Source organism: Plecotus auritus (assembly GCF_963455305.1).
Source record: "Plecotus auritus genome assembly, chromosome: 1".
NCBI classification, from domain to species: domain Eukaryota; kingdom Metazoa; phylum Chordata; class Mammalia; order Chiroptera; family Vespertilionidae; genus Plecotus; species Plecotus auritus.
This window is the reverse complement of record NC_137770.1, coordinates 159550760-159576781: the sequence shown is the minus strand read 5'-3', so window position 1 is coordinate 159576781 and position 26022 is coordinate 159550760. Positions and strand designations below refer to the sequence as shown.

General features: G+C 42.6%; 1 protein-coding gene across 2 annotated transcripts in view; it reads right to left on the bottom strand.

The window, feature by feature from the left end:
* The window catches only part of IL15RA (interleukin 15 receptor subunit alpha), a 37014-nt gene extending 30414 nt beyond the window's left edge, over positions 1 to 6600 (bottom strand). The window contains exon 1 of one of the 2 annotated variants that reach the window (XM_080669640.1): positions 5957 to 6600. In XM_080669640.1, the coding sequence (XP_080525766.1) occupies positions 5957 to 6050 (94 nt within the window). In that variant the 5' untranslated portion in view covers positions 6051 to 6600. The remainder of the gene's footprint in view (positions 1 to 5956) is intronic. The other variant, XM_080669641.1, reaches the window with a different exon arrangement.
* Between the last annotated feature and the right edge of the window lie 19422 nt (positions 6601 to 26022).

Here is a 26022-nt window from a genome sequence, read left to right as displayed (position 1 = left end):
GGCAAGCCTCGGATGGCAGCTGCCCAGCTGCTCAGGGCTGCCCAAGGCTCTGGTAGCCAGGGCCGGCTGAGGCTTGCGCTGCTGGCAGTGGCAGCAGCAGAGATGTGATGGGGAGTCACCTTCCTCTGATCACCGGGTCACCTGCCATCCCTGAGGGCTCCCGGACTGTGAGAGGGGGCAGGCTGGGCTGAGGGACCCCCCTCCAGTGCATGAATTTTCATGCACCGGGCCTCTAGTATAGTTTAAGAACCTTAAACAATATATTTCCATTTCTCTTCCCCAAATCCTTGTACTATTATTGTCATACATTTTGCTTCTACATATATTATAAACCCCACAACAGCAACACATTTTTATTATTTTTGTTTTAAGCAGTTATTATGTATTTTATTGGCTAGAGATTTTTTAAAAATATATCTTTTATTGATTTTTTACAGAAAGGAAGGGAGAGGGATAGAGAGTTAGAAACATCGATGAGAGAGAAACATCAATCAGCTGCCTCTTGCACACCCCCTACTTGGGATGTGCCCGCAACCAAGGTACATGCCCTTGACCAGAATCAAACCTGGGAACTTTCAGTCCACAGGCTGATACTCTATCCACTGAGCCAAACCAGTCAGGACTTGGCTAGAGATTTTAATAGATGTTTTCACTGTTTTATTCACCATTTCTGGGTGTTTTGTAGCAAGAGGGTTTTTCCAAAACCTATACTTTGTCATTTTGCTGAAAAAGGAAGTCTACTAGTGGTTTTTCCATTTTGAATAGTCCTCAAAGAAAGATAAATGCATGATTACTTGATATATGAATGCACAAGAATATCAATATCCTGCATCCAACCCAATCAGCCAGTTACTTATTTTACAAAGCTAGACTCTCATAAGTATACAAGAGGTCCGGTGTACAAAGTTCATGCACTCGGGGGGAGGGAGGGTCCCTCATCCTGGCCTGCACCCTCTTGCAGTCTGGGAGCCCTTGGGGGATGTCTAAGGACATCCTAAGCTGGCAGTCAGACTCCTTAGCGCTGCCTCTGAGGTGGGAGAGGCTCCCACCACTGCCGCTGTGCTTGCCAGCTGTGAGTCCGGCTTCTGGCTGAGCGGCGCTCCCCCTGTGTGAGCACACTGACCACCAGGGGGCAGCTCCTGCATTGAGCATCTGCCCCCTGGTGTTCAGTGCACATCATAGCGACCAGTCGTTCCACCATTTGGTCAATTTGCATGTTACCCTTTTATTATATAGGATAGTAGATAATGCATTTGATTGTATCAGCAACCTTTCATTGAGGCTTTAATCACATCTTTTGATACTTCAATGATAATTTCTCTTTACATTCATTCTTTTATAACATTGTTCCCTAGATATTCAATGTAAGCAAGTCTCACCTTTTTAATAATATTGTAAGCTCCTTGATGGTGGTGGATATATTTTAAAGTCCTCTGTTACTCACAAAGCTAAACCTCACATGCGATAGTGTTTTCTGAAGTTAGTTAGTGGCTTGTGAATATATAGAGTGGGATGGAACTAGGAGAAAACTTACTAGTAAGGTTCTTGAAATATCAAAACTCTTAAATTGCCTAAAAAACATATATAGCAAGTCCTAACTATCATTTAAATGAAGTCACTAAAATTGTGCATAGGGCCACACCTGTTTCTACTTCCCAGAACTTGTGAATCAGGCTTTTTTACCAAGTTGGTTTATACAATTTAATACAAGTAAGTAGCTCTGGCCTAGTCTCATTTTCGGAGTTCAAAAGTTATCAGGTTAGCATGCCCCTCCTGTTCTTTAAGGAGAGTCAGAACCCATTCCAATATTTTATTTCTTTTATTCTACCATTTAAAGGCCCACAACATGCCAATTGTAGGATACAAAGAAGTATGTCATGTAATTTCTGCTCTCAAGAAATTCAGTGTGAAACTGATGTATTTAAAGCATAAAGGGCTCTGTGTTCACAGTAATCTATTTTCTTTCATAATTTTTTTTGTTGAAATGCCAACCAAGCCAACCCACTTCCTTCTGGCACTCACTGTAAGTACCAACTGTACTCAGGTCATTGCCCTTAACTCATGTATTCTTTCTGTCTCAGGCTCATTTACTGAGCTCCCCAATCTACTTTTTGTGTGATAGGTAAATTCATCATAGTTCAAGTCCTTAAATAATGCTTTTTCAAGGCTTGGATGAGTTGAATGAAAGTTGAGGAGCAAACAAAAGGGAAAGAATGAAATACATTTTATACTCATAGAACTCAGGAGGAAATCTGCCCCTCCTCTCTTCCTTATTGACACTGTCTTGGTTCAGGATTTCATCACCACTTACTGGAACTATTGCAAAAGCCTCCAACTTAGCTTCCTGCCTCAAGACCCTCTAAGCTGCAGTTAATTCTCCACACTCTTTACACGCTTATACCACTCAACTCCAATGATGTCTCCTTTGCCCAGAAACCTTCAATGGCTCCCTACGATGCAGGAGAAAATTAAGTCTTTCCAAATAGAAAGTATACAGATAACATCAATCCTGTGTAACGAGTAATACTGAGTCATTCCAATAGTATATACTTGGGGATTTTATACATTTATTCAAACAGTTATATACTACTAGAGGCCCAGTGCATGAATTCGTGCATGGGTGGGGTCTGGTCGGCTCAGATGGGGTCTAACCCCTTATCAGATGAATCATTGGTGAATTTGTTCTCCCATATGCACTAACCACCAATACACTAACCACCCCCAATGCACTAACATTCTGTACAAACCAGCACTAGTGAGCAGGGATATTCATCTTTAAACAAATGACCTGCCCAAGATTATGAATTTCCCTCCAAATCAGGCCTTTTGAATAAGAACAGACAGATGACAACTTGCTGTCTAGTAGCAATGTAAACTAGCAGGAACAGATCTGAGACTGTAATATTTTCTCACCTAGGGATAAGAAATGGGATGCTCTTTATACTTTACTAGAGGCCCAGTAAACGAAATTCATGCATGGGTAGGGTCCCTAGTGGCTGCCAGCTGCCAGCCGGGGCCTCCCTTCCCGCGGTTGGCTGGCTGGCCCCGTCCCCTGGTCAAACTCCCAGTTGAACTCCCGGTCGAGGGGACAATTTGCATAGGCTTTTATTACTAGTATATAGGATAACTAGGATCATACTACCAAATTTAATCATTTGAATCTCTTCTGCTTAAAAAATATTAGGTATCCTCTGCTCTACTAACTCTTTATCCATCTTACCAATACCACATTGTCTTGATTACTGTAACTTTATAATTAGTCTCAAAATCAGAAGTGTTGTTCTTTGAATTCTGTTCTTTTTCAATTTTTTTTTTTGGTTATACTACATCTTTTGCATTTTCATGTGAATTTTGGAATCAGTTTGTTAATTTCTACAATAAAGCCTGCTGGAATTTTGATTTGTGGAGAATTGCCACCTTAATGATATTGATTTGCCCAGTCCATGAACATGGTATATTTCTCCATTTGTTAGATCTTTAAGTTTCTCTCAGCAATAGTTTGTAGGTTTCAGTGTACAGGTGTTCTTTTCTAGTCTTTTGTCACATTTATCCCTAAGTATTTCACACTTTTTGATGCTATAACAAATTTTACATTTTTTAAATGTCATTTTCCAATTGCTTATTGCTAATGTATAGAACTACAATTGATATTTGGATATTGGTGTTTTGTCTACTACAATCAATCCAAACATAAAGGGATGACTGATGCTTTGTTTTTGTTTTTTTAAAAAAAGTTATAATATCTATTCAGCAGAATAATCTTTTCAACAAATGGTGCTGGAACAATTGGATAGTTATATACAAAAACAAACAAAATAAAAAGAAACCGAACCAAAGCAACACTGCTATTGGGAATGTAAAATAGTACAATTACTTTGAAAAATGGTTTGTCAGTTTCTTACACAAATTAAACATCATGTGTCATATGATCCAGCCACTCGTAGTCATTTTCTCTACTAAAGGGAAATAAATGCCTATGCCCACACAAGAACCTACATGTACATGTTCATAGCAGCTCTATATGCAATAGCCCAAAACCAAAACAACATAAATGTCCATTAACAAGTGAATGAATAAACAAACTGTGTGATATCCATGCAATGGAATAGTACTCAGCAATAAAAATAAAGGAACTATTGATACAAGTTACAGTGTGGATGGATTCTTAGAATAGTTACAATGAAAGAAAGAATCCAGACAAGAAAGAACACATACCATGGTTGCATTTATATAAAATTCTAGAAGATACAACAAATTAATAGTAACAGAAAGCAGATGGTCTGCCTGGGTGACAGAGCCCTTTGGGAGGTAAGGAGTATGAAGGACATGAAGAAACTTCTGGTAATGATGATTACGTTTTTTCTCTTGATCGTGGTGATTGATTCATGAGTGTATACATTTAACTTTAAATTTATCAAATCGTTCAATCTAAATGTATGCAGTTTATCTGTTAATTATCTCTCAGTAAAGCTGTTTAAAAAAAAACTAAGAAACACGAGGAGTTATCAGATGGCAGCAAGAACCTTGTGAGGTAAAAGAGCAATGTTATAGTTGATGAGCTTTAAAAATCTTGACTGCAGTTTTGCTCTCTGCACCTTGACAGCTCATCTTTACTGGGTTCTGACTAAAGCTGCATTTCCTTTCACATGGTGCAATTGAGTTGCCCCAGTCCACTGGCTGTCTCCTACATCTCCTTAGGGGTCATGCAGGACACTGGTTAGCCAGTTGGGAGGACCTGAACAAATTACCAATATAACTCACATTCTCAGATGTGGGAAAAGTCCAAACATAGTCTTACAAAAATAAAACTTCATAGAATCCACAGAGCTATGGAGTTAACACCAACCCAGCCAGGATGGATGGCTCTGATCAAGTACTGGCTAGACTGGTCTGACTGACTGACTGGATTTAAATGATTGGGAGTCTTGCCTTAAACACACACACACACACACACACACACACACACACACACACACACGGGGAAGGAAGTACGAGCTATTATGGATTTACTAATCCCTGGGGAGTCCATGGATGCCTTTCAGTGGGTCCATGACCCCAAAATCATATGCAAGTTTTGTAAGTATATGCTTCCCGCCCCTCCCCCCCCCGGGGGGGGAGCGAGTACATAGCTTTCATCAGATCCTCAAAGAGCTCCCAGACGAAAAAAGATTAAGAGCCAACGTGGATAAATCCAGACCTATCTATTATTTCTCCTTCCTCCTCTCTACCTCCCAGGAGAAAAATGTATCCGTCACTCATTCTGTTCTTCCCGCTGAGATTACATCTATGCGACCTACACCAAACCATCACCAACAATTTCATTTCTTCGCCTTTGCCTGGGAGCGCTTACTCATGCTGCCCTACTATCCTGTGACCTGGCACAGTTCCCAGCTGCTTAAGAATTTGGAGTTGTTTCCAGGTTCCCAGATGTGCAATCTGCCCTACGCCTTTTCTCTCCCCAGGGACGCAGTTCCTAGCCGATCCTACTACTACCCACGCGTGTTATTTGCTTTTGTCTGAGGGTATTGATGGGGTCGTCTTCTTCGACCTCTGCGGGGACTGCCTGCTTTGCAACATTGGCACAGCTTTCCTTCTGGGGCTCGGAGAACCGCGCTCATGTTTTCTCGAAATTGCTGTAAAACACCAACTCGGATACCCCATTGCAAGCCCCGGGCTTTCCCCTTTGCCTTAGATATCGGGAAGAAGTTGTATTAAAAGCCTGGTCTCGCAGCTCCCTCCCTTGGAGTGGGTCGGGGCGCAGGGACCGGCGCTCCGGTCCTAGCCACCGCTCCCTCCACGTGTTCCCCGCACGCGGGTGCCGCGCCCCCTCCATGCCAGGCGTTCACCCTTTCCTATCCCACCGACTCCCGGCCGCTGTAGGTGGGGAGCTCAGTGCAGTCCCTCTGCGGCGCCCCCGCCTCCTCCCGCTGCCCCAAGGACGCACGCCTTTCCCTACCCGGCGTCTGCGGCGGCGGGAGCAGCAGTAGCAGCAGCAGCACCGGGAGTTCGCTGGCCCAGCGGTCCCGGAGCGGCTGGCGGGCCATGGCCATACCCTCGCCTGCGCCCTCGCTGGCACGTGCAGATGCCCAAGGGTCCGGGAGGAGGAGACGGGCACAGCTCTCGGGACTAGCCGCCCCGCGAGTCGCATTCGCTTTCGCTTTTACTTTAGACCCCGGAGGGCTGGTGAGAGGTGAGGAGCGTGACAGATCTGTGACTCAGCATCCCCACTCCTCCTCTGGAAAAGCCGGGGCAGCCGCAGGGGTCCGGTGCTGCCGGGGCAGTTCCTGGAGCCGCGCAGAGCGGAGTCCCGGACAGTCTCCTGCGGAGGACTGGATCCCTGCCCCCTTCTCTTCTCGCCTCTCGTGACTCCAAAAGCCCAGTGGGTCTCGGGTCCCAACGCAGCGGGAGTGGGTAAAGCCATCCGGAAGCAAGGTCTTTCCAGTAAACTCGGCCGGTGGGCGTTCACACCTGACTTCTGTTCAGTCGTTGACCTCGCCTCGCTTGTCTCCTCCTGTCGCTCCGACTTCACCTTCCAAGTTTCACTTCATTCCTAGACCGTGGGCTAGTGGGTGAGTGGCTCTGCGCTCCCTCCACCAGTCTGATCCAATTATGGTGGGGGAACGAACCTCATTGGTGGGTGGCCCCTGTCGCCCCTGTGCGGCTGACGAGGTCACCTGCAGGGGATCACAGCCATGCCAGCTGTTCATGCCTGCTGGAGCCGTGTTTCCTGGAAACTAGTACAGAATCACAACGAGGAAATTGACACTGACACAAATCATAGCCATATTCGAATTTTGTCAGTTTTCTGTGTATTCATTTGTGTGTGTTTAGTTCTGTGCAGGTTTGTCAAACACACACGATAGATGATAGATGATAGATAGATAGATAGATAGATAGATAGATAGATGATAGATGAGATCTGTGACCACCATTGCCAAGACTAAAGTGTTCCCCTCCCAGGATCTCCCCTGTCACTCTTTCATAGCCACAGCCACCTACCTTCCTCTCTCTCCCTGTCCCTGAGCCATGGCAACCACTGATCTTTTTCTCCATCTCTATAATCTTGCCATGTGGAGAATGTTATATAAATGTAACCAAACAGCTTGTAACCTTTAAAGGTAGGCTTTTTCACTCAGTATAATTCCCTTGAGGTTCATTCAAGTTGCTGTCCTTTTTATGAGTAGCACTGATAGTTTCTTTTTTAAATGTACGAATCTTTGCCATCCATAGCCAAATAGCTCTGCTTTTATATATGTACTAGTGGCCCAGTGCATGAATTCGTCTACATTGAAATGAAATTAATTAGAAGAAATATTTTAATATAGCTATTCGCCCTTTCTCTATAATAGAAGTGTCAACCAAATTCACGATCAACAATGACAGATGGAAACACACATGTGTGATTGGCACCAGCAAGAGCTTTATATGTATCCTGCATGTGCAAGTCAACTTAGCCATATATATATATATATATATATATATATATATATATATATATATAATAAACTTGCTTAATTAGACCTACTTTCTGATTTAGCTAAACTTTTTCCAGCACAGTGAAGCACCCCAACTTCTCTTTCAGGTAATTTGTCAGCAACACAGCAGTAAATATCAACACAAAGCAGATTATTATTGTAGATCACACAGGGAGAACAAAGGGTAAAATATTTAACTGCAGCAGTGTTTGACTATATTCTGTGCAGTGAGAAAACCTGAAGTCATTTTCAAGGTCCACCATTTCTTACTTTTTTTCAGTTGGGTCAAGTTTCTAAGCTTTCTAGATCACCGTTTTCTAGCTAGTGAAAAGAAAATAGGATTCCACTGAGTCTCCTATCTACCTACTCCAGGACTTCTGTGATGATCAAATGAGATGAGGCATGGGAAAACGCTTCACAGACATTTGGTTATAGTGTAAAATGTTTCCACCTGGCTATAAAACAAGTCATGTTCCTGGGCTGAAGAAACTGCAAGGAGGCTAGTTGCTAGGAAGAGGAAGCTGGGCATTGCTACCTGACGTCATTACCCGGACGGTCAGACACTTAGCATATTAGCCTTTTATATATATAGACTAGAGGCCCAGTGCATAAAATTCGTGCATGGGGAGGTATCCCTCAGCCGAGCCTGCACCCTCTCCAATCTGGGACCCCACTGGGATCGGGCCTAAACAGGCAGTCGGACATCCCTCTCACAATCCAGGACTGCTGGCTCCCAACTGCTCACCTGCCTGCCTTCCTGATTGCCCCTAACCACTTCTGCCTGCCAGCCTGATCACCCCCTAACCACTCCCCTGCCAGCCTGATTGATGCCTAACTGCTCCCCTACCAGCCTGATTGATGCCTAACTGCCTTCCCCTGCAGGCCTGGTCACCCCTAACTGCCCTCTCCTGCAGGCCTCGTACCCCCCAACTGCCCTTCCCTGCAGACCCAGTCACCCCCAACTTCCCTCCTCTGCTGGCCAGATCACCCCTAACTGACCTCCCCTGCAGGCTTGATCACCCCCAACTGCCCTCCCTTGCGGGCCTGGCCCCTCCCAACTGCCCTCCCCTGCTAGCCTGATCGCCCACAACTGCCCTCCCTTGCACGCCTGGTTCCTCCCAACTGCCCTCCCCTGCTGGCCATCTTGTGGTGGCCATCTTGTGTCCATATGGGGGCAGGATCTTTGACCACATGGGGGCAGCCATCTTGTGTGTTGAAGTGATGGTCAATTTGCATATTACTCTTTTATTAGATAGGATAGAGGCCTGGTGCATGGGTGGGGGCCAGCTGGTTTGCCCTGAAGGGTGTCCTGGATCAGGGTGGGGGTTCCCTTGGGACGTGGGGCGGCCTGGGCGAGGGGCCTGTGGTGGTTTGCAGACCGGCCACGCCCTCCCCCCCCCCCCCCAGCGACCCAAGCAGAGGCCCTGGGATCTGGGATTTATTTATCTTCTACAATTGAAACTTTATACCCTGGAGTGGAGCCAAGCCTTCTGCTAGCTCTGTGGCAGCAGCCATTTCTGTTGGGATTTATGTATCTTCTATAATTGAAACTTTGTAGCCTTAAGCGGAGGCCAAAGCAGGCCAGGGCTGCAGAAGCTTGGCTTCCTCCATCACCGCAGGCAACCCTAGCCTCCTGCTCTCTCCAGCTCTGTGGCTGCCACCATTTCTGTTGGGCTTTATTTATCTTCTATAATTGAAACTTTGTAGCACTGAGTGGAGGCCTGGGCCAGCAAGGGCAGGCAGAAAGCTTGGCTTCCTCCATTGCCAGGGAAACCCAAGCCTCCCTCCTGCTCTCTGTGGCTGCAGCCATCTTGGTTGGGTTTATTTGCATATTCCCTCCTGATTGGCTTGTGGGCGTGGCTTGTGGGCGTGGCTGGTGGGTATAGGGGAGGTACGGTCAATTTGCATATTACTCTTTTTTTAAATAAATCTTTATTGTTAGATTATTACAGGTGTTCCTCTTTTTTTCCCCCATAGCTCCCCTCCACCTGATTCCCCACCCCACCCCATGCCCTTACCCCCCACCACTGTCTTCATCCATAGGTGTAAGCTTTTTGTCCAATCTCTTCCCGCACCCCTCACACCCCCTCCCCCCTGAGAATTGTCAGTCCACTCCCTTTCTATGTCCCTGATTCTATTATATTCACCAGTCCATTCTGTTCTTCAGATTTTTTATTCACTTGATTTTTAGATTCACTTGTTGGTAGGTATGTATTTGATGTCATTTTGTTGTTCATAATTTTTATCTTTACCTTTTTCTTCTTCTTCCTCTTCTTAAAGAACACCCTTCAGCATTTCATGTAATCCTGGTTTGGTGGTGATGAACTCCTTTAGCTTTTTCTTGTCTGTGAAGCTCTTTATCTGACCTTCAACTCTGAATGATAGCTTTGCTGGGTAGAGTAATCTTGGTTGTAGGTTCTTGCTGTTCATCACTTTGAATATTTCTTGCCACTCCCGTCTGGCCTGCATAGTTTCTGCCGAGAAATCAGCTGACAGTCGTATGGGTGCTCCCTTGTAGGTAACTAACCGTTTTTCTCTTGCTGCTTTCAAGATTCTCTCTTTGTCTTTTGCCCTTGGCATTTTAATTATGATGTGTCTTGGTGTGGTCCTCTTTGGATTCCTCTTGTATGGGGTTCTGTGTGCTTCCTGAACTTGTAAATCTATTTCTTTCACCAGGTAGGGAAATTTTTCTGTCATTATTTCTTCTAATAGGTTTTCAATATTTTGCTCTCTCTCTTCTTCTGGCACCCCAAAAATTCGGACATTGGTACACTTAAAGTTGTCCCAGAGGCTCCTTACACTATCTTCATATTTTTGGATTCTTTTTTCTTCTTGTTTTTCTGGTTGGGTGTTTTTTGTTTCCTCATATTTCAGATCTTTCGCTTGATTCTTGGGGTACGTTGATCTACAGTTGAGTTTCTGTATGTTCTTTATTTCAGACAGTGTATGCTTAATTTCTGACTGGTCCTTTTCCATTTTTTTTGGCATTCTCATTAAGATCCTTAAAGGTCTCACTAAGTTCCTCAGCGGTTTTTAGAAGATTCTTGAGTAACCTTATAAATGTGGTTCTGAACTCTATGTCATCCAGTAGTTTGCTTTCTTCCATTTCTCTCATTCGTGACATGTTTCTTTGTCTCCGCATTTTGCTACTTCCTTGTGTTGATGGAGTGGCTTTGTGTGGTAGGTGACCTATAGGGGCCAGTAGCTCAGCCTCCCCAATCACCTGAGGTGGACGCCTTTGGTACATCCCTTTGTGGGCTGAGTGCAAAGTCTTGGTGTAGTTAAGCCTTGATTGCTGTTGGTACACTGGGAGGAATTGACCTCCAGGCCAATTGGCTGTGAGGACCCGCTGTGTCTATAATGGAAGAACTGCTGCGCTGGAGACACGCTTATGGTGCAGGACTTGTTTCAGTGGGGCTTTGGTGCTCACTGAGTCTGCCTCTTGAATGTGTCACTTATGGATGTGAGGAGTTGAAATCAGGTGTCTCACACTGACCACTAGGTACACTGGCTTCTGGATCTCCAATGGGGTGCAGGTCAGCTACTGTCTGAGGCCACCCAGTAGGAGCTACAGCAAGAACTACAGTTTTCTCCTCTTTGCTTGGGCTTTGGAGGTTTTGGAGCTGTCTGACCCGGGCTGCAAGTTTGCTAGGTTAAGCTGCGATAAGGCAGGTCATTCATATGCTAAAGCCACTGCTTGGAGCTTGGGTGGGTTTGTAGATTGTGCAGGGCGGGGTCTCAGGGCGTGACTAGGCTAGGGCGTGGCAAACAGCGATGGCTGCCAGTAAGCTGGCTCTGTGTCTCCGTCCGCGTCCCGTGTCCCGCGCCCCAGCACAGTAAACAATTATTCCTGCGCGCAGCCCTGCAAGCAAGCCTCCCTCACTTTCCGACCCCACGGCAGACAGTCCAGCTTCTCCCCGTAGGATTTTGGGTCCCCCACATCTCCCCAGAAACTGGAGTTCAGAGTAATCGGGAGCTTATCTCCCTTCAGGTTGAAAACAGCAGCGCTCCCAGTCACCCGTCGCCAGCCGGTTTCGTGTCTCCGTACCTCAGCTTTTCAGCACTTGTGCACCCCTCAATGCTGTTTTTCTTTCCTTCTAGTTGTAGAACTTCCACTCAGCCAGCTTTCCTGTGGTTCTGGGTGATAGACGTTTTGTCTTTTAGTTGTAGTTTTGAAATTGTTGTGCGAGGCAGCAGTTTAGGTGTTTACCTATGCCGCCATCTTGGATCCTCCTGCATATTACTCTTTTATTAGATAGGATTAGTTTCCTAGGACTTCCACAACAAAGTACCAAAAACAAGGTGGCTTAATCAAAAAATTAATAGAATTAATAAAAGAATTTGGTAAAGCCTAGCCATTGTGGCTCAGTGTTGAGCACTGACCCATGAACCGGGAGGTCATCGGCTGCATTCCTAATCAGGGCACATGCCTGGGCACGATCCCCAGTAGTGGTGTGCAGGAAGCAGCCAATGTATAATATTTTCCTCTCTTTGATGTTTCTATTTCTCTATCCCTCTCACTTCCTTTCTTGCCAAAAATCAACAATTTTTTTTTAAATTTGGTAAAGAAGCAGGATACAAAATTAATATATAGAAATCTGTGGTGTTCCAAAACACTTATAACCAACAATCAGAAGGAGAAATGAGGAAAAAACTTCATGAAAAAAAATAAAATAGGAATAAACTTAACCAAGGAGGTGAAAGACCTCTACAAAACTATAAGACACTGAAGAAAAAATTGAAGAGGATGCAAATAAATGGAAGGATATACTGTGTTCTTGGATAAAAAGGATTAATATTGTTAAGATGACCATACTACCAAAAACTATTTATAGATTTAGTGCAAGTTCTATCAAAATTCCAATGTCATTCCTCTCAAAACTAGAACAAGTAATCCAAAATTTATATGGAACCATAAAAGATCCCGAATAGCCAAAGCAATATTGAAAAAGAAGAACAAAGTTGGAGGTATCAATCTTCCTGATCTCAAACTATACTACAAACCTATAGTAATCAAAATAGTGTTGAACTAGCACAAAAACAGACACATGGGTCAATGGAACAGAATAACAATCCTAGAAATAAATCTTCACTTGTATGGTCAGCCAATCTATGACAAAGGTCAACTAATCTAAACACTGAAGTAATGACAGTCTTTTAAACAAGTGGTGTTGGGAAAACTGGACAGATACATGCAAAAAAAAAAAAAAAAAAGGAAAAGAAAAGAAAGAAACTGGATCATTCTCTTATACCATAAACAAAATAAACTCAAAATGGGCTAACAATTTAAATGTAAGGCCTAAAACCATAAAATTCATAGAAGAAAACAAAGGAAGTAATCTATCTGACATTAGTCTGAGTAATATCTTTTGAACAAGGAAAACAAAAGAAAAACTAAGCAAATGGGACTACATCAAACTAAAAAGATGCTGTATAGTGAAGAAAAAACCTTCAATAAAACAAAAAACAACCTACTGACTGGGAGAATTTATTTGCAAATGATATGTCTGATAAGGAATTGATATCCAAAATATATAAAAAACTCATGCAAATCAATAACAACAACAAAAAAATCCACTACGATAAAAAAAATGGGAAGAGGGCATGAAGACATTTATCCAAAGAGGACATACGGATAGCCAACAGACATATGAAAAGATGCTCAACATCACTAATCATCAGGGAAATGCAAATCAAAACCATAATGAGATACTACCTCACACCAGTCAGAATGGCTATTATCAAATCAACAAATAATACGTGTTGGTGAGGATGTGAAGAAAAGGGAACCATCATGCCAAGATCTCCCTTTGGATATGCTGTTTGGGAAGCTTATTGGATTCTGCTTTGATGTTGTCTGAAGCTGGCCACTGCGTGTATTGGTCCTGGGCCTCTTGGGAGGGACTCTGGTATAGGCCAATGGATGCTGTCTCTGCCTGGCCCTCGGCAACCTGTTTGGAGTTACAAGGGATCTAGTTTATGGTTGCCTCTGTTGGGCTTGGGTGCGGGCAGAAAGGACTAAGCTGCACACCAAGGCCAGCTTGTTTCAGCACTGGGCCGAGGGGCAGGTTGGCAAAAGTCCTAAGGCATCCTGAGATCCACCTCTCCTGCCTACCCCTGCTGGCTGCCTGTTGGGCTTAGTCACTAAAGAGCCTCTGGCAGAGTAGGGAGGATGGGGTTAGTGGATCTCCCAGGAGGGGGAGGGGATGGGTGTGGTCTTCACTCCAGACCCACAAGACTGTCTCAGATTTTGCTCCAACCTTAACAGGGTGGAGCCACTAAGAATCCGATGCCTGGGGCCTGGTGGGGCCTCTGGAGCAGGGAGGTTGAGTCTGCTGGCAGCTGGGAGGGTGGTTTTTATTTTATTTTTTAAATTTTCTTTCTTTTTTTTCTTTATTGATTAAGGTATTACATATGTGTCCTTATCCCCCTATTGCCCACCCCCACCTGCCTAATCATGCCCTCACCCTCACCCCCTGTTGTCTGCATCCATTGGTTATGCGTATATGCATGTATACAAGTCCTTTGGTTGATCTCTCCCCCTTACCCCCATGGGAGGGTGGTTTTAACTGATCTCCTATTGAGGAGGAAGTGCCAGTCAGGTTCACAGGGAAAGTGGTAGGAATAGCCCCTACCTCAAAGCCAGACAACTCAGTCACTGATACCCCCTGAGTCTGCCTAGACCTCTACACCTGGCCAAGGCAGCTGACTCAAGGCAGGGCCTAAACTCCACAGTGTGGGGTGAGAGGGAGTCTAGAGGGTGGGGCAATTGGTCATTCCCCCACCCCTCCGCCCCCCATGCCACATGAAGGGGAGTGCTCCACCAAGAAAGATGGCATCTGCGGTATGGAAGAATGACTCAGCACAAGGATCCTGGCAGCTTTCCCTTCAGCTTTCTCTACAAGCCCCATTTTCCTCACAAAACTCTAGTTCACTCTGCCCTTCCTCCCCTAGAGCCTAGGGTGAGTGGCTGTGAACGAAATTTTGTGCATTGGCCCTTTAAGAGGGTGCTTGTGTTTACAGCTAGACTCTGTCACTCCCTGGCAGACAGAAATCCTGCAGCTTTTCACAGCTGGATGTTATGTGAGTGCCTCTTCCCAGCTCTGATGCTCTGGGCTGTGAGCCCAGCTTGGGGTTTAGGCCCCATGCTTCTGAGGGGGATCCTTCACAACAGAGAACTTCAGCCTCCACCTGTGGAAGCAGAGCCAGCCTTTTTTGCGTCTCTGCCCTTCCTACCAGTCTCGATGTGGTTTCTTCTGTAAATCCTTGTTTATTTCTCTTCAGCTAGCCTTCAGTTGGTGATTTAAGATGATTTTTCTTTAATTTAGTTGTAATTACAGTTTGTTCCTGGGAGGAGGTAAGCATAGCTTCCATCTACTCTACTGCCATCTTGAAATCTCTGTAAGGCTAATGGATTCTTACTCTTCCTCTTCTTTCTTTTCTTTCCTTTTCTCTACCTCTTCCTCCTCCTCCTCCTCCCCTCCCACCACCTCTTCCTCTTACATCTTGCTTTAGAATTTTAAAATTTTAAATTAAGATGTAATTCACATAACATAAAATTCACAATTTTAAAGTGTATAATTCAGTGGTTTTTAGTATATTCATGATATTGTGCCACCAGCACCACTAGCAAATTCCAGAATATTTCCATCACTGGAAAAAGAAACCCAGTATCTGTTAGAAGTCACTTCCAATTTCCTGTCTTTTGTCACTGGTAACTCTAATCTACTTTCTGTCTCTATGGATTTGCCTATTCTGAATAGTTCACATAAATGAAATCATACAATATATTATTTGTGTCTGGTTTCTTTCACTCCGCATAATTTTTTTCATTGTATCAGAACTTTATTTCTTTTTATTACTAGATCATATTCTATTATATAGATATTCCACATTTTGTTTATTTATTCACCTGTTTATGGACATTTGAATTGTTTCCACTTTTAAAAAAATGTTTTAACTGATTTTTAGAAAGAGATAAAGGGAGATGGAGAGAGAAACATTGATGTGAGAGTAATACATGTATTGTCTACCTCCTGCACACCCCCACAAGGGATCAAACCTACAACCTGGGCAAGTGTCCTGACCAGGAATTGAACTGGCAACCTTTCAGTTCACAGGAGGACACCCAACCAATTGAGCCACACCGGCCAGAGTTGTTTCCACTTTTTGGCTATTATGAATAATACTCCTATGAACATTCATGTACAAGCTTTTGTGTGAACATATGTTTTCAGCTTTATTGGGTATATACTTAGGAGTGGACTTTTTTGGTCATATAAGACTCTTGAAGGCCATCAAGAAGCCTTGGGGGAGCCATTTTGGGACCATGCACGATTAGTTCTCAGGCTGGGTGTATATAGTGTGTGCGGGAAGCCGCCCATTGTCTTCACTAGCAGAGAGGGGTGGACAAGGAACCCGGAAGGCTGGAGACCTGGAGCTCTGGCAAAGGTCAGAGCCATACACCCACTGTCTAGTTGAGACAAAGGGAGCTGAAGCAACTTCCACCTTTTAGTCTTTTGTAAGTCCTTACTGATAGGCTATCACCCAGCTATTACTGGAATTGCCTGCCCAAGGGCTATGGGTGTATCCCAGACCTGAATAAAAGGGATGGCAAGGCCAGAGCAAAGCAGAGTCCTTCCTTGGGCTTCCGCCTGGCCCCCAATTTCCAAATTATTATTTCTTGTCTCTTTCATTTGTGTGCGAACTCCTCCAGAGCCCAAACCCAAACCCTGAACCTGAACCCTGAACCACATGGGACAGGGGACACTCGCAAGTGTGGATGATGCATTTCTAATGCTCACCAAATGATAGTGTAATTGGCTTTGGGAGATACTGACTCAGGTACTAAGGCAGGATAAGTCTGTGGGAATCAGCATAAAGGCATCTAATTGTTACAGCTAACCTGGGAAAACCAAGGCAGTAAAAATGAAGTGGAGGAAATGAAAGAAAACAAGTCCACTCACAGAAGAAGTTTTGCTTAAGAACAGAAAAACAAACATTGGCTATAAGAGAAAAGAATTGATATGCCATACTCAAAGTTTAAAGTACCACATTTACTTTTTTGTAAATCATATATCTGGCTTCAAGTTTCCACTTGCCAAGATCAACAAAAATCTGATATCATCCCCCACCCACACTCATGGCAAATAATTCTCTTCCCTTCCCTTGGGTTTTGCCAGGACCCAGGAAAATAGGGAGAGGCCTGTGACCTGTTTCTTTTATTTTTTTTTTCAAAATATATTTTTTATTGTTGATAGTATTATAGGTATCTCCCATTTCCCACCCCCCTTTACGCTCCTCCTCCCAGCCCCTAACTGCTCCCCACCCCCCCCCCCCGGGTCTTCACTACCCTATTGCCTGTTTCCATGGGTTATGCATATCCTCCAATATGATAAAGATGTAATATGCAAATTTACCCTCACACCCTTGCACAAGATGGCCGCCCCCATGTGGTCAAAGATGGCTGCCACAAGATGGCCGGCAGGGGAGGGTAGTTGTGGGAGATCAGGCCAGCAGGGGAGGGCAGTTAGGGGCAACCAGGCTGGCAGGGGAGGGCAGTTAGGGGTGACTGGGCCAGCAGGGGAGGGCAGTTGGGGGCAACCAGGCAGGGCATTTGGGGGGGACCAGGCCTGCAGGGGTGGGCAGTTGGGGGTGACCAGGCTGGCAGGGGAGGGCAATTAGGGGTGACCAGGCTGGCAGGGGAGGGCAGTTGGGGGTGACTGGGCCAGCAGGAGAGCAGTTAGGTGTCAATCAGGCTGGCAAGGGAGTGGTTACGGGCAATCAGGCAGGCAGGCAGGCGAGTGGTTGGGAGCCAGCAGTCCCAGATTGTGAGGGGGATGTCTGACTGCTGGTTGAGGCCCAATCCCACAGGACTCCCTTCTAGGTAGCCTATCCCCAATCCCTTCAAAACATTTTTTGCATATCCAGTTATCCCCAAAGACAATCTAGGCTGTTTATCTCAGCCTAGGTCTTCCTCCAGAAAAAAAGCCTATTTGGGTCAGCCTCCTTGATGTCCTGTAATCAAATAAACAAACGTCAAACAAATAATCTATAAATTGCATTCCTGAGATAGGAGGGCCCCAAATTCTGGAACAGAAAAGCTTGCCTGCTCTTGAGCGAAATCACCCCTTTCTTCTCTGTGATGAATCTTTGGTAGCAAAATTCTCCAAGACACTAATTCATTTTTTGATAATTCAATTATATTAATTTAGAGCCTCATATTATAATTTAATCATCTTTGTAATTGAAAAATAAAGCTATGAAATGAATTTTGATCTTTAAATATTTAAATATATCAGAGTAGAGTGAGCTTAACAACTTTTTAAAGATTCATTATTTTTTAACTCAAAGTTGCTTTGGAATTTTACTTTTTAATTGTCTTTGAAACCAGTACTGCATGTGTGGAAATAATAAGACCTAGGCCATAGGGTAGTTGTGAGGAGTAAATGAGTTAATAAAAGCATTTTGAGCAGAGCCTGACATATAATAAATGCTCAGTAAGTGTTAAATACATGATATACAATATCTAATATTTACTATGTTGTTCTTTGTAAACTACCTAAGACAGTGGTCAGCAAACTCATTAGTCAACAGAGCCAAATATCAACAGTACAACGATTGAAATTTCTTTTGAGAGCCGAAAACCGACTTTTGTGCATGGGCCATGAAGTTTCAATCTCACTGTACATGCGTGCCCACATGTGGTATTTTGTGGAAGAGCCACACTCAAGGGGCCAAAGAGCCGCATGTGGCTTGCGAGCCACAGTTTGCCAACCACTGACCTAAGATGATTGTAGAGAAAATTGTCAGCTAAAAATGTTCAGTACAAGTTAGGGGGTGAACAAGCATTCAGAGATATGTAATCCATGATACTGAGCCACGCCATCTGCCACAGCAAGATGCCAGGGCACCAAGGAGGTGGATGGGAGGCCTCATGAACAGATGGTGAGGGTAGAAACTCCACCCTGGGTGGAACTTCTAACAGTTGGGACACATGTTCCCCACTGCAGTATCACTTTCTTTAGCAAAACCACACCCAACTAAGATGATAAACTTGTAAAGCAAACCACCCCAAGATGAAGCAGGGTCATGTTCAACCCCCAGTTATACCAGGAGCATCCCCTATGAACCCGCACCTGCCTAAGAGCTCAACTTGGCCTGTCACCTTCGGAGCACTTCCTTCATGCTCACAAAATATTTCTGCCCCACCTTTTCTCTGCCTTCCTCAACCCATCTCCTGGTGAGTTTGGTTCATGAATTTTAAAATTTTAGAACTTGGAAGAAGAGGAAAACCTTTTGCTTTCTCATTTGTTTTTTGTTTTATCCCTAAACTCAAGATAAAAGCAAGGAAGAAAGTGATGGAATCTTTGGGTTTTAAAAATGTAAACCCAAGATTTATTTGGGAGTTTCAAACCCAAATGCCTTTCAGGAACAGAAAGCAGGATTGGTGAGCATGACACGAGAGGAAGTGGGCTGGAAGCTATTGCAGACTGTAAGGGAGCAATGTGTGTGCAGTGACACTAAATTTTTAATTTTTGAAGAAACTGAAAATATAGGTCCTTGTGTGAAATCTCCTCATTTACGAATAGAGATTATTGTTGTAGAAAAAAAAAAATCATGACACCATGCAAGCCAGACAAACCCCATCTTTAGGCTTTGCAAATATTAGATATAGTAATCTTTTTATTCAGGCAGCTATTAAGTATTTCTGTTCCTCCACCATGATAGAAATCAGAAATATTAAAATATTAACTTATTAGAATGAGTTTGGTTCATGAATTTTAAAACTTTAGACATATGACCAATCAAAATAGCAGTAAAATCTCTTACATTTCTCTTAGCGATATTTTTTCTGATGTGTCTCCTCAAGCAAGAGATACAAAAGAAAAAAAAAATGGGACCGCGTCAAACTAAAAAGTTTTTGCACGGCATAGGAAGCCATTAATAAAATAAGAAGACAACTTGCTGAATCAGAGAAGATATTTGCCACTGATACTCCCAATAAGGGTTAATGTCTGAAATGTCAATGGGGCGTTGAAGTCCCCTAATATGACTGTATTACTGTAGATCTCTCCTTTCTGTCCATCAATATTTGCTTTATGTATTTAATTGCTTCTATGTTGGCTGCATAAAGGTTTATAGGGGTTATATTCTCTTGTTGGATTGATTCCTTTATCACTTTATAATACTCTTCCTCCTTCTTGTTGATTAAAGTGCAGATGTAATAACTGGAGCTCCAGCAGTCATATTATATCATGAGGACTCTTGAAAATGGAAGTCACAAACCATCCATAGAGTAGAAAGAAGATGAAAAGAGTCTGGGTTCCTGACACCAGGAAGATCAAACCAGTCAGGACTATTTCCCTTTGAACTTTTTGAACTTGAAAGAGAAGCAAACATCTATCTTGTCATTGTTTTTTTGTTTGTTTTTTAAATCTTACTAACTAAACTTTATCCTAACAACACAACTTAAAAGAGAAACTAAATTTCAGAGAGGCTTGCATTTTTTCCCTTATAGATTTTCTTTTTATTCGCCATGGTTTTATTTGTTTGTTTTTTGTTAATCCTCACCTGATTTTTAGAGAGTGGATGGGAGGGAGTGAGGCAGAGAAAGAGTGAAAGAGAGAGAGAAACATTGATGTGAGAGAGAGTGGGGATCAAGCCTGCAATCCAGGTACTTGCCCTTGACCAGGAATTGAACCCGTGACCCTTCAATGCATGGGCTGACACTCTAACCACTGAGACACACTGGCCAGAGCTGCCATGGTATTTTTATTTTCCTGATGGAAGGAAAAATATATAGTAGACTTTTATTTTTATCAATTTTAACATACTATTTAATCTATCCCCACATCTTCATTACCATTTAGTGATTTAAAATAAATTTTATCCCTGGTCAGGTGGCTCAGCTGGTTGGAGCATCATCCCATACACCAATAGGTTGCAGTTAGATTTTTGATCAGGCCATATACCTGGGTTGAGGGTTCAATCCATGTTGGGGCACATACAAGAGGCAACCTATTGATGTTTCTCTCTCACATTGATCTCTCTCTCTCTCTCAAACCAATAATTATATATATATACACACATATATATAAAATAAGTATTATATTTTATTTATTAAAAGCATACCATTATGTTGTATTTTTAAAGAAAAAGAAGCTGTGTTATTATACTTGAATTTAATAAATAATCAAATTTATAATACAATTGAAAGAATATTTATAAGGTTATAAGGTATATCAGCTTATTTAATTATTCTATTTTTAAAAACATATTCACATTGGCCATTTTTTTATTCAACCTGAAGAGTTCAATTTTAAGGAAAAATTCTGACTGGTCATGCTATCTACCTAACCTAATTTATATTATTTTATGATCGGGGTCTTTGAGGCAACATCTAGTTCTGTCAGTGGTCTATACAATACATTTCTAGATCAGATATTAGTGGCTTTTGAAGGTCACTATTTTATTGGCTGGATAAACTTGCTTGCCCATTGTCTGTACTCCTAAGTCAGGTACACTCATACATAGAGTCTGAAATTCCCATTTTTCCTTATTTCTGGATTTTTCGGAAGCAGTTATGAACTCATACTTATGAGCAGAAACGGCAACATAATTTGCAGGATCCAGTGAAAAATGTAAACATGAGGCCTCTTGTTTAAAATTTTTAAGAATTTCACAATGGTAATAGCAGAACATTAAATCAAGTGCAGAGTACTTCTAAGCAATGAGGCTTTGTGTCACACACCCATGAAGCTGGCCCTCAGTGGAAACAATCCACTACATAATAATCTATGTATATAAAAGCCCAGCGACTGAAAGGCAGAATGACCAGTTGACCAGTCGCTATGACACACTCTGACCACCAGGGGACAGACGCTCAATGCAGGAGCTGCCCCTGGTGGTCAGTGCACTCCCACAGTGGCAGTGCCACTCAGCTGATAGGGATGAGTGGCACTCCCACAGCGGGCTGATCCCCACAGGCCATGCCCCCCACCAGTGCATGAATTTGTGCACCGGGCCTCTAGTCCTATATAATAAAAGGCTAATATGCAAAATGACCCCTTGGGAGTTCAACCAGGAGACTGGGAGTTCAATCGCTTGCTATGATGTGCACCTCTAGGGGGTGGCGCAGAACATGGCGGGCAACCAGCAGCAGCGGTGGGGTGCTGAAGGAGCTAGAGAAGGAGGAAGCAGGGACACCAGGAGGCAGGGAACCTGATCAGCCCTGATCACTGGACAGGCCTAGGGACCCTACCCGTGCACAAATTTCATGCACTGGGCCTCTAGTTGCCTTATAAAAGAACATGCATGCTTATTTCTGTGTATAAATATTATTTACCTCAGTATCTACTATTCGTATACACACAAAATCCAACATTCAATCCAAATTACAAGAGATACCAAAAAGTAAGATAAAATTAGGTAAAGCAATCAACAGAGTTAGAAACAGAAGTGGTGCAGATGTTGAAACTATCAGAGACCTTAAAATAACTATAATTAATAAGTTAAAAGGTTCTAGTGGAAAAGTTGAACAACGTGAATGATGGGGAATTTTATCAGATAGATGGAAATTCTAAAAGAGTGAAATGATAGTGCTATAAATGAATACCATTTTTATGGGCTAAATTGTGACCTCCCCTTTTTCCCTCCAATTTATATATTGAAGCTCTAACCCCCAATTTGACTGTATTTGGACATAGGACCTGCACTAACAGACTAATACAACCATGATATGAGACATGAATAATTCCTTCAACAGACTTATTAGCATAATGGGCTTAGCAGAGGAAAGAACCAGTGAATTTGGAGATAGGTAAATCTGAAACATAAGGAGTAAAAAAGGCCGGACAAAAAATAAAACAGCATCCAAAAGCTGTGAAATAATATGAAATGGTCTAAACACACATGTAACTGAGTCCTACAAGGATAAAAGAAAGAGGAAGACAGAAGAAGAGATAATAGCTGAGATTTTCCCAAAATGAATGAAAAACAACAAACTCCAGATCCAGGAAGCTCAGAGAACCCCAAGCAATACAAATACAAATAAAAACACAACTAGCACATCATACTCAGACTGCTGAAAATCAATGGTAAGGGGAAAATCTTAAAGATGGCATGAGAATAATGAAATAGTTCATATTCAGCAGACTACATCAGGCACTGTGCAAGCAGAAGATGATGGAGTGACATATTTAAAATACACATGATCCCAACTTAACAATGGTTCAATTTGTGATTTTTCAACTTTACAATGGTATGAAAGCGATACACATAATAAATTACATTAGATAGACAACACTTTATTATTAACTTTGAGTTAGATGGTTTTGCCCAATTGTAGGCTAATGTAAGTGTTCTATAAGCTAAGTTTTGATGTTCAGTAGATTAGGTCTATTAAAGACATTTCGACTGAGTGGTATTTTCAACATACAATGGGCTTATTGGGACAGAACCCCATTGTATGCCAAAGAGCACCTATACTGAAAGAAAAACATCAACCTAGAATTCTATATTTAATGAAAATATCTTTCACAAGTGAGAAGTTCTTTGTTGTTGTTAATCCTCTTTCAAGGTTATTTTTCCATTGATTTTTAGGGAGAGTGAAAGACAGGGAAAACACAGAGAGAAACACATTGATTGGTTGCCTCCTGCACCAGCCCTGACCAGGGCCCAGGCCAGGGAGGAGCTTGCAACCAAGATACGTACCCTTGACCAGAATCGAACTTGGGACACTTTGGTCTGCTCTATCTGCATGCTAGGGCTGAAAGAAAATATATTTTAAAGACAAATGCATGCTAAGTGCATTTATTACTTGTAGACTTGCACTACAGGAAATATTAAGGTAAATTCTTAGAAGGAATATGAGACTAGAAAGAAATTTGGATCTAAATAAAGGAATGTAGAGTGCTAGAAATGGTAAAAATGTGGGCAAATATGAATGTTTTCTTATTTTTAATCTCTTTAAAGGATAATTTACTTTCTAAAGCAAAAATAGTAAGAATGTTTTATGGGAATTATAACGTATGTAGACAAAAAATGCATTTCAGCAATAGCACAAAGAATGGGAGTGAGGAAATGGAAATATACTATTTAAAGATTATTACACTTAAGGTAAAGTGCTACAATATTATTTGAAGTTAAATTTTGATAGGTAAAAATGTGTTTTATAAACCTTAGAGCAGTGGTTCTCAACCTTTCTAATGCTGCTACCTTTAATACAGTTCCTCATGTTGTGGTGACCCCCAACCATAAAATTATTTTCATTGCTACTTCATAACTGTAATTTTGCTACTGTTACGACTCGTAATGTAAATATCTGTATTTTACGATGGCCTTAGGTTCTACAGCAGCGGTTCTCAACCTGTGGGTCACGATGAACAGGTTGAGAACCGCTAGCAGGGTCACCTAAGACCATCAGAAAACACAGATATTTACATTACAATTCATAACAGTAGCAAAATTACAGTTATGAAGTAGCAACGAAAGTAATTTTATGGTTGGGAGTCACCACAACATGAGGAACTGTATTAAAGGGTTGCGGCATTAGAAAGGTTGAGAACCACTGCCTTAGAGCAACCACTAAAAAAACAAAAGGTAGAGCCTAGCTGGTTTGGCTCAGTGGATAGAGCGTCGGCCTTCGGACCAAAGGGTGCAGGGTTTGATGTTTCTCTCTGTCTTTCCCTCTCTCTTTCACTCTCCCCAAAAATCAATGGAAAAATATCCTCGGGTGAGGATTAACACACACACACACACACACACACACACACACACACACACACACACAAAGATAGAGCTGATGAACCGATAGTAGAGATAAAAAAGTAACCAAAAAATCAGGAAACAAGAAAAAATTAACAAGGAACAGATGGTACAAATAGAAAACATGTAGTAAGATGATAGATTTAAACTCAACCATATCGATACCGAAATTAAATGGTTTAAACAGTCCAATAAATTAGAAATTGTCAGATTGGATTGAAAAAGCAACTCAACTATATTTCCACATTAAAAAAAACATTTAAAATATAAAGACACAAATGGGTTAAAACAATGGGGAAAGACACATCATGCTGGTACTAATCAAAAGAAAACTGGAGCTATATTAATATCAGATTTTTAAAATTATAAATTTATTAGGTTATCTGGAAACCAGATGAGCTGAGCCCCAAAATGGTGCCAGCACCCAAGGATGGGGAGTCAGAGATTTTAAAGGATTCCAGGAGGGCTTTTTTGGTGTGGATTCTCTGGGAGAGTCTAGATCCTTGGCAATCTGGAGAGGAACATTACTGATTTTAGCAAATGGAATGTGGTCTAAGCGAAAGGGAATGTCGGTTGTGAAATTACCTAAAAGTCAGTTTCCCAGGGGAATGGGTATTGATTTGATTATTTGATCAGACCTAACATTCCAGCCTTTTTGTTTTATGGAATAGGGATGGAGGTCATTTCCTCTGTAGTTATTTCCTGATGAGAGGGTACATTGAGATCATAAAGGGATGGACTTTGATTATAGTTGGCTGGAACACTGTACAGATTCCTCATGGTTGGAGGGAGGGGTTGCAGTAGCATAATTTTCCTGAGAGACTTGTTGGTGAAGCTCAAAAGCGGTCCTGAAGGAAAGATGAAAAATGACACAGAATACATGGGCCAAAAACGAGGGTGAGGACTAGGAATGTTAATGGCCCTATGAAGGGAAGAAGATACCAATTTATATTTTTTTAGCCAGTAGTCACATGAATTTTCAAAATATGATAGAGCAGTGGTTAAGCCCCCTATGCCAGTCCAACACCTGCTGAGATACTGAGGGTTATGAGGAGAGGGATTATCTGGACTGCCCTTTTGTGTCAGATATGATGGGTTACAGGGACAGGTAAAGACTGATTATTGGAGGGCTATGTCTACATTGGGTGAGAGATAGACTAGAGTACAGGTTCCCGTCCAGTTGATCATCCCTGTTTTAGAACTCTGTCTTATGCTAAGAAGGGATGTAGGAAAAAAAAAAATCCCTAGCACATGCCAAATCATTAATTACAGTCAGTGTTTGATTAGAATGCTGGGTGGGGTTTATATGTGATACCCAAGGCCGAGTAAACCTGTTGAGTGACTTGGGAGGTAAAAGCTGGTCCTGAGGCAGCCATTGCGTCACATGTCTGGTTTTGCTGCTTTTCTGGGCCTGGAGCTTTTCTGAGACCTAGATGTTATCTTTAGGGAGGAAAAGATCAAGGGTCTAAACTGCCTGACTAATGACATGAAAAGGGAGGAAAAGTCACCCTGGGAGCAAGGACCCACCCTACAATTGATTATCCATTGCTAGGCACCTGAGGCTTCCCACTCTGGTGACCTTCTGTACCTGGCCCACTGTCCTTGCTCTGCTTATGTCTGTCTAACTGCCTACAGCATCCCTCCATCCCCCCACTCCCAAAAGGATCTTGGCTCTGAAATCTTTCAGAGAAAAAGGGTACAGGGTCTTTTTTATAGCTGCTTCCTGCTGAAAGGGGGCTGTGTTTTTCTTTAGAGTCAAGAGATCCTTGCTCTCTGTCAG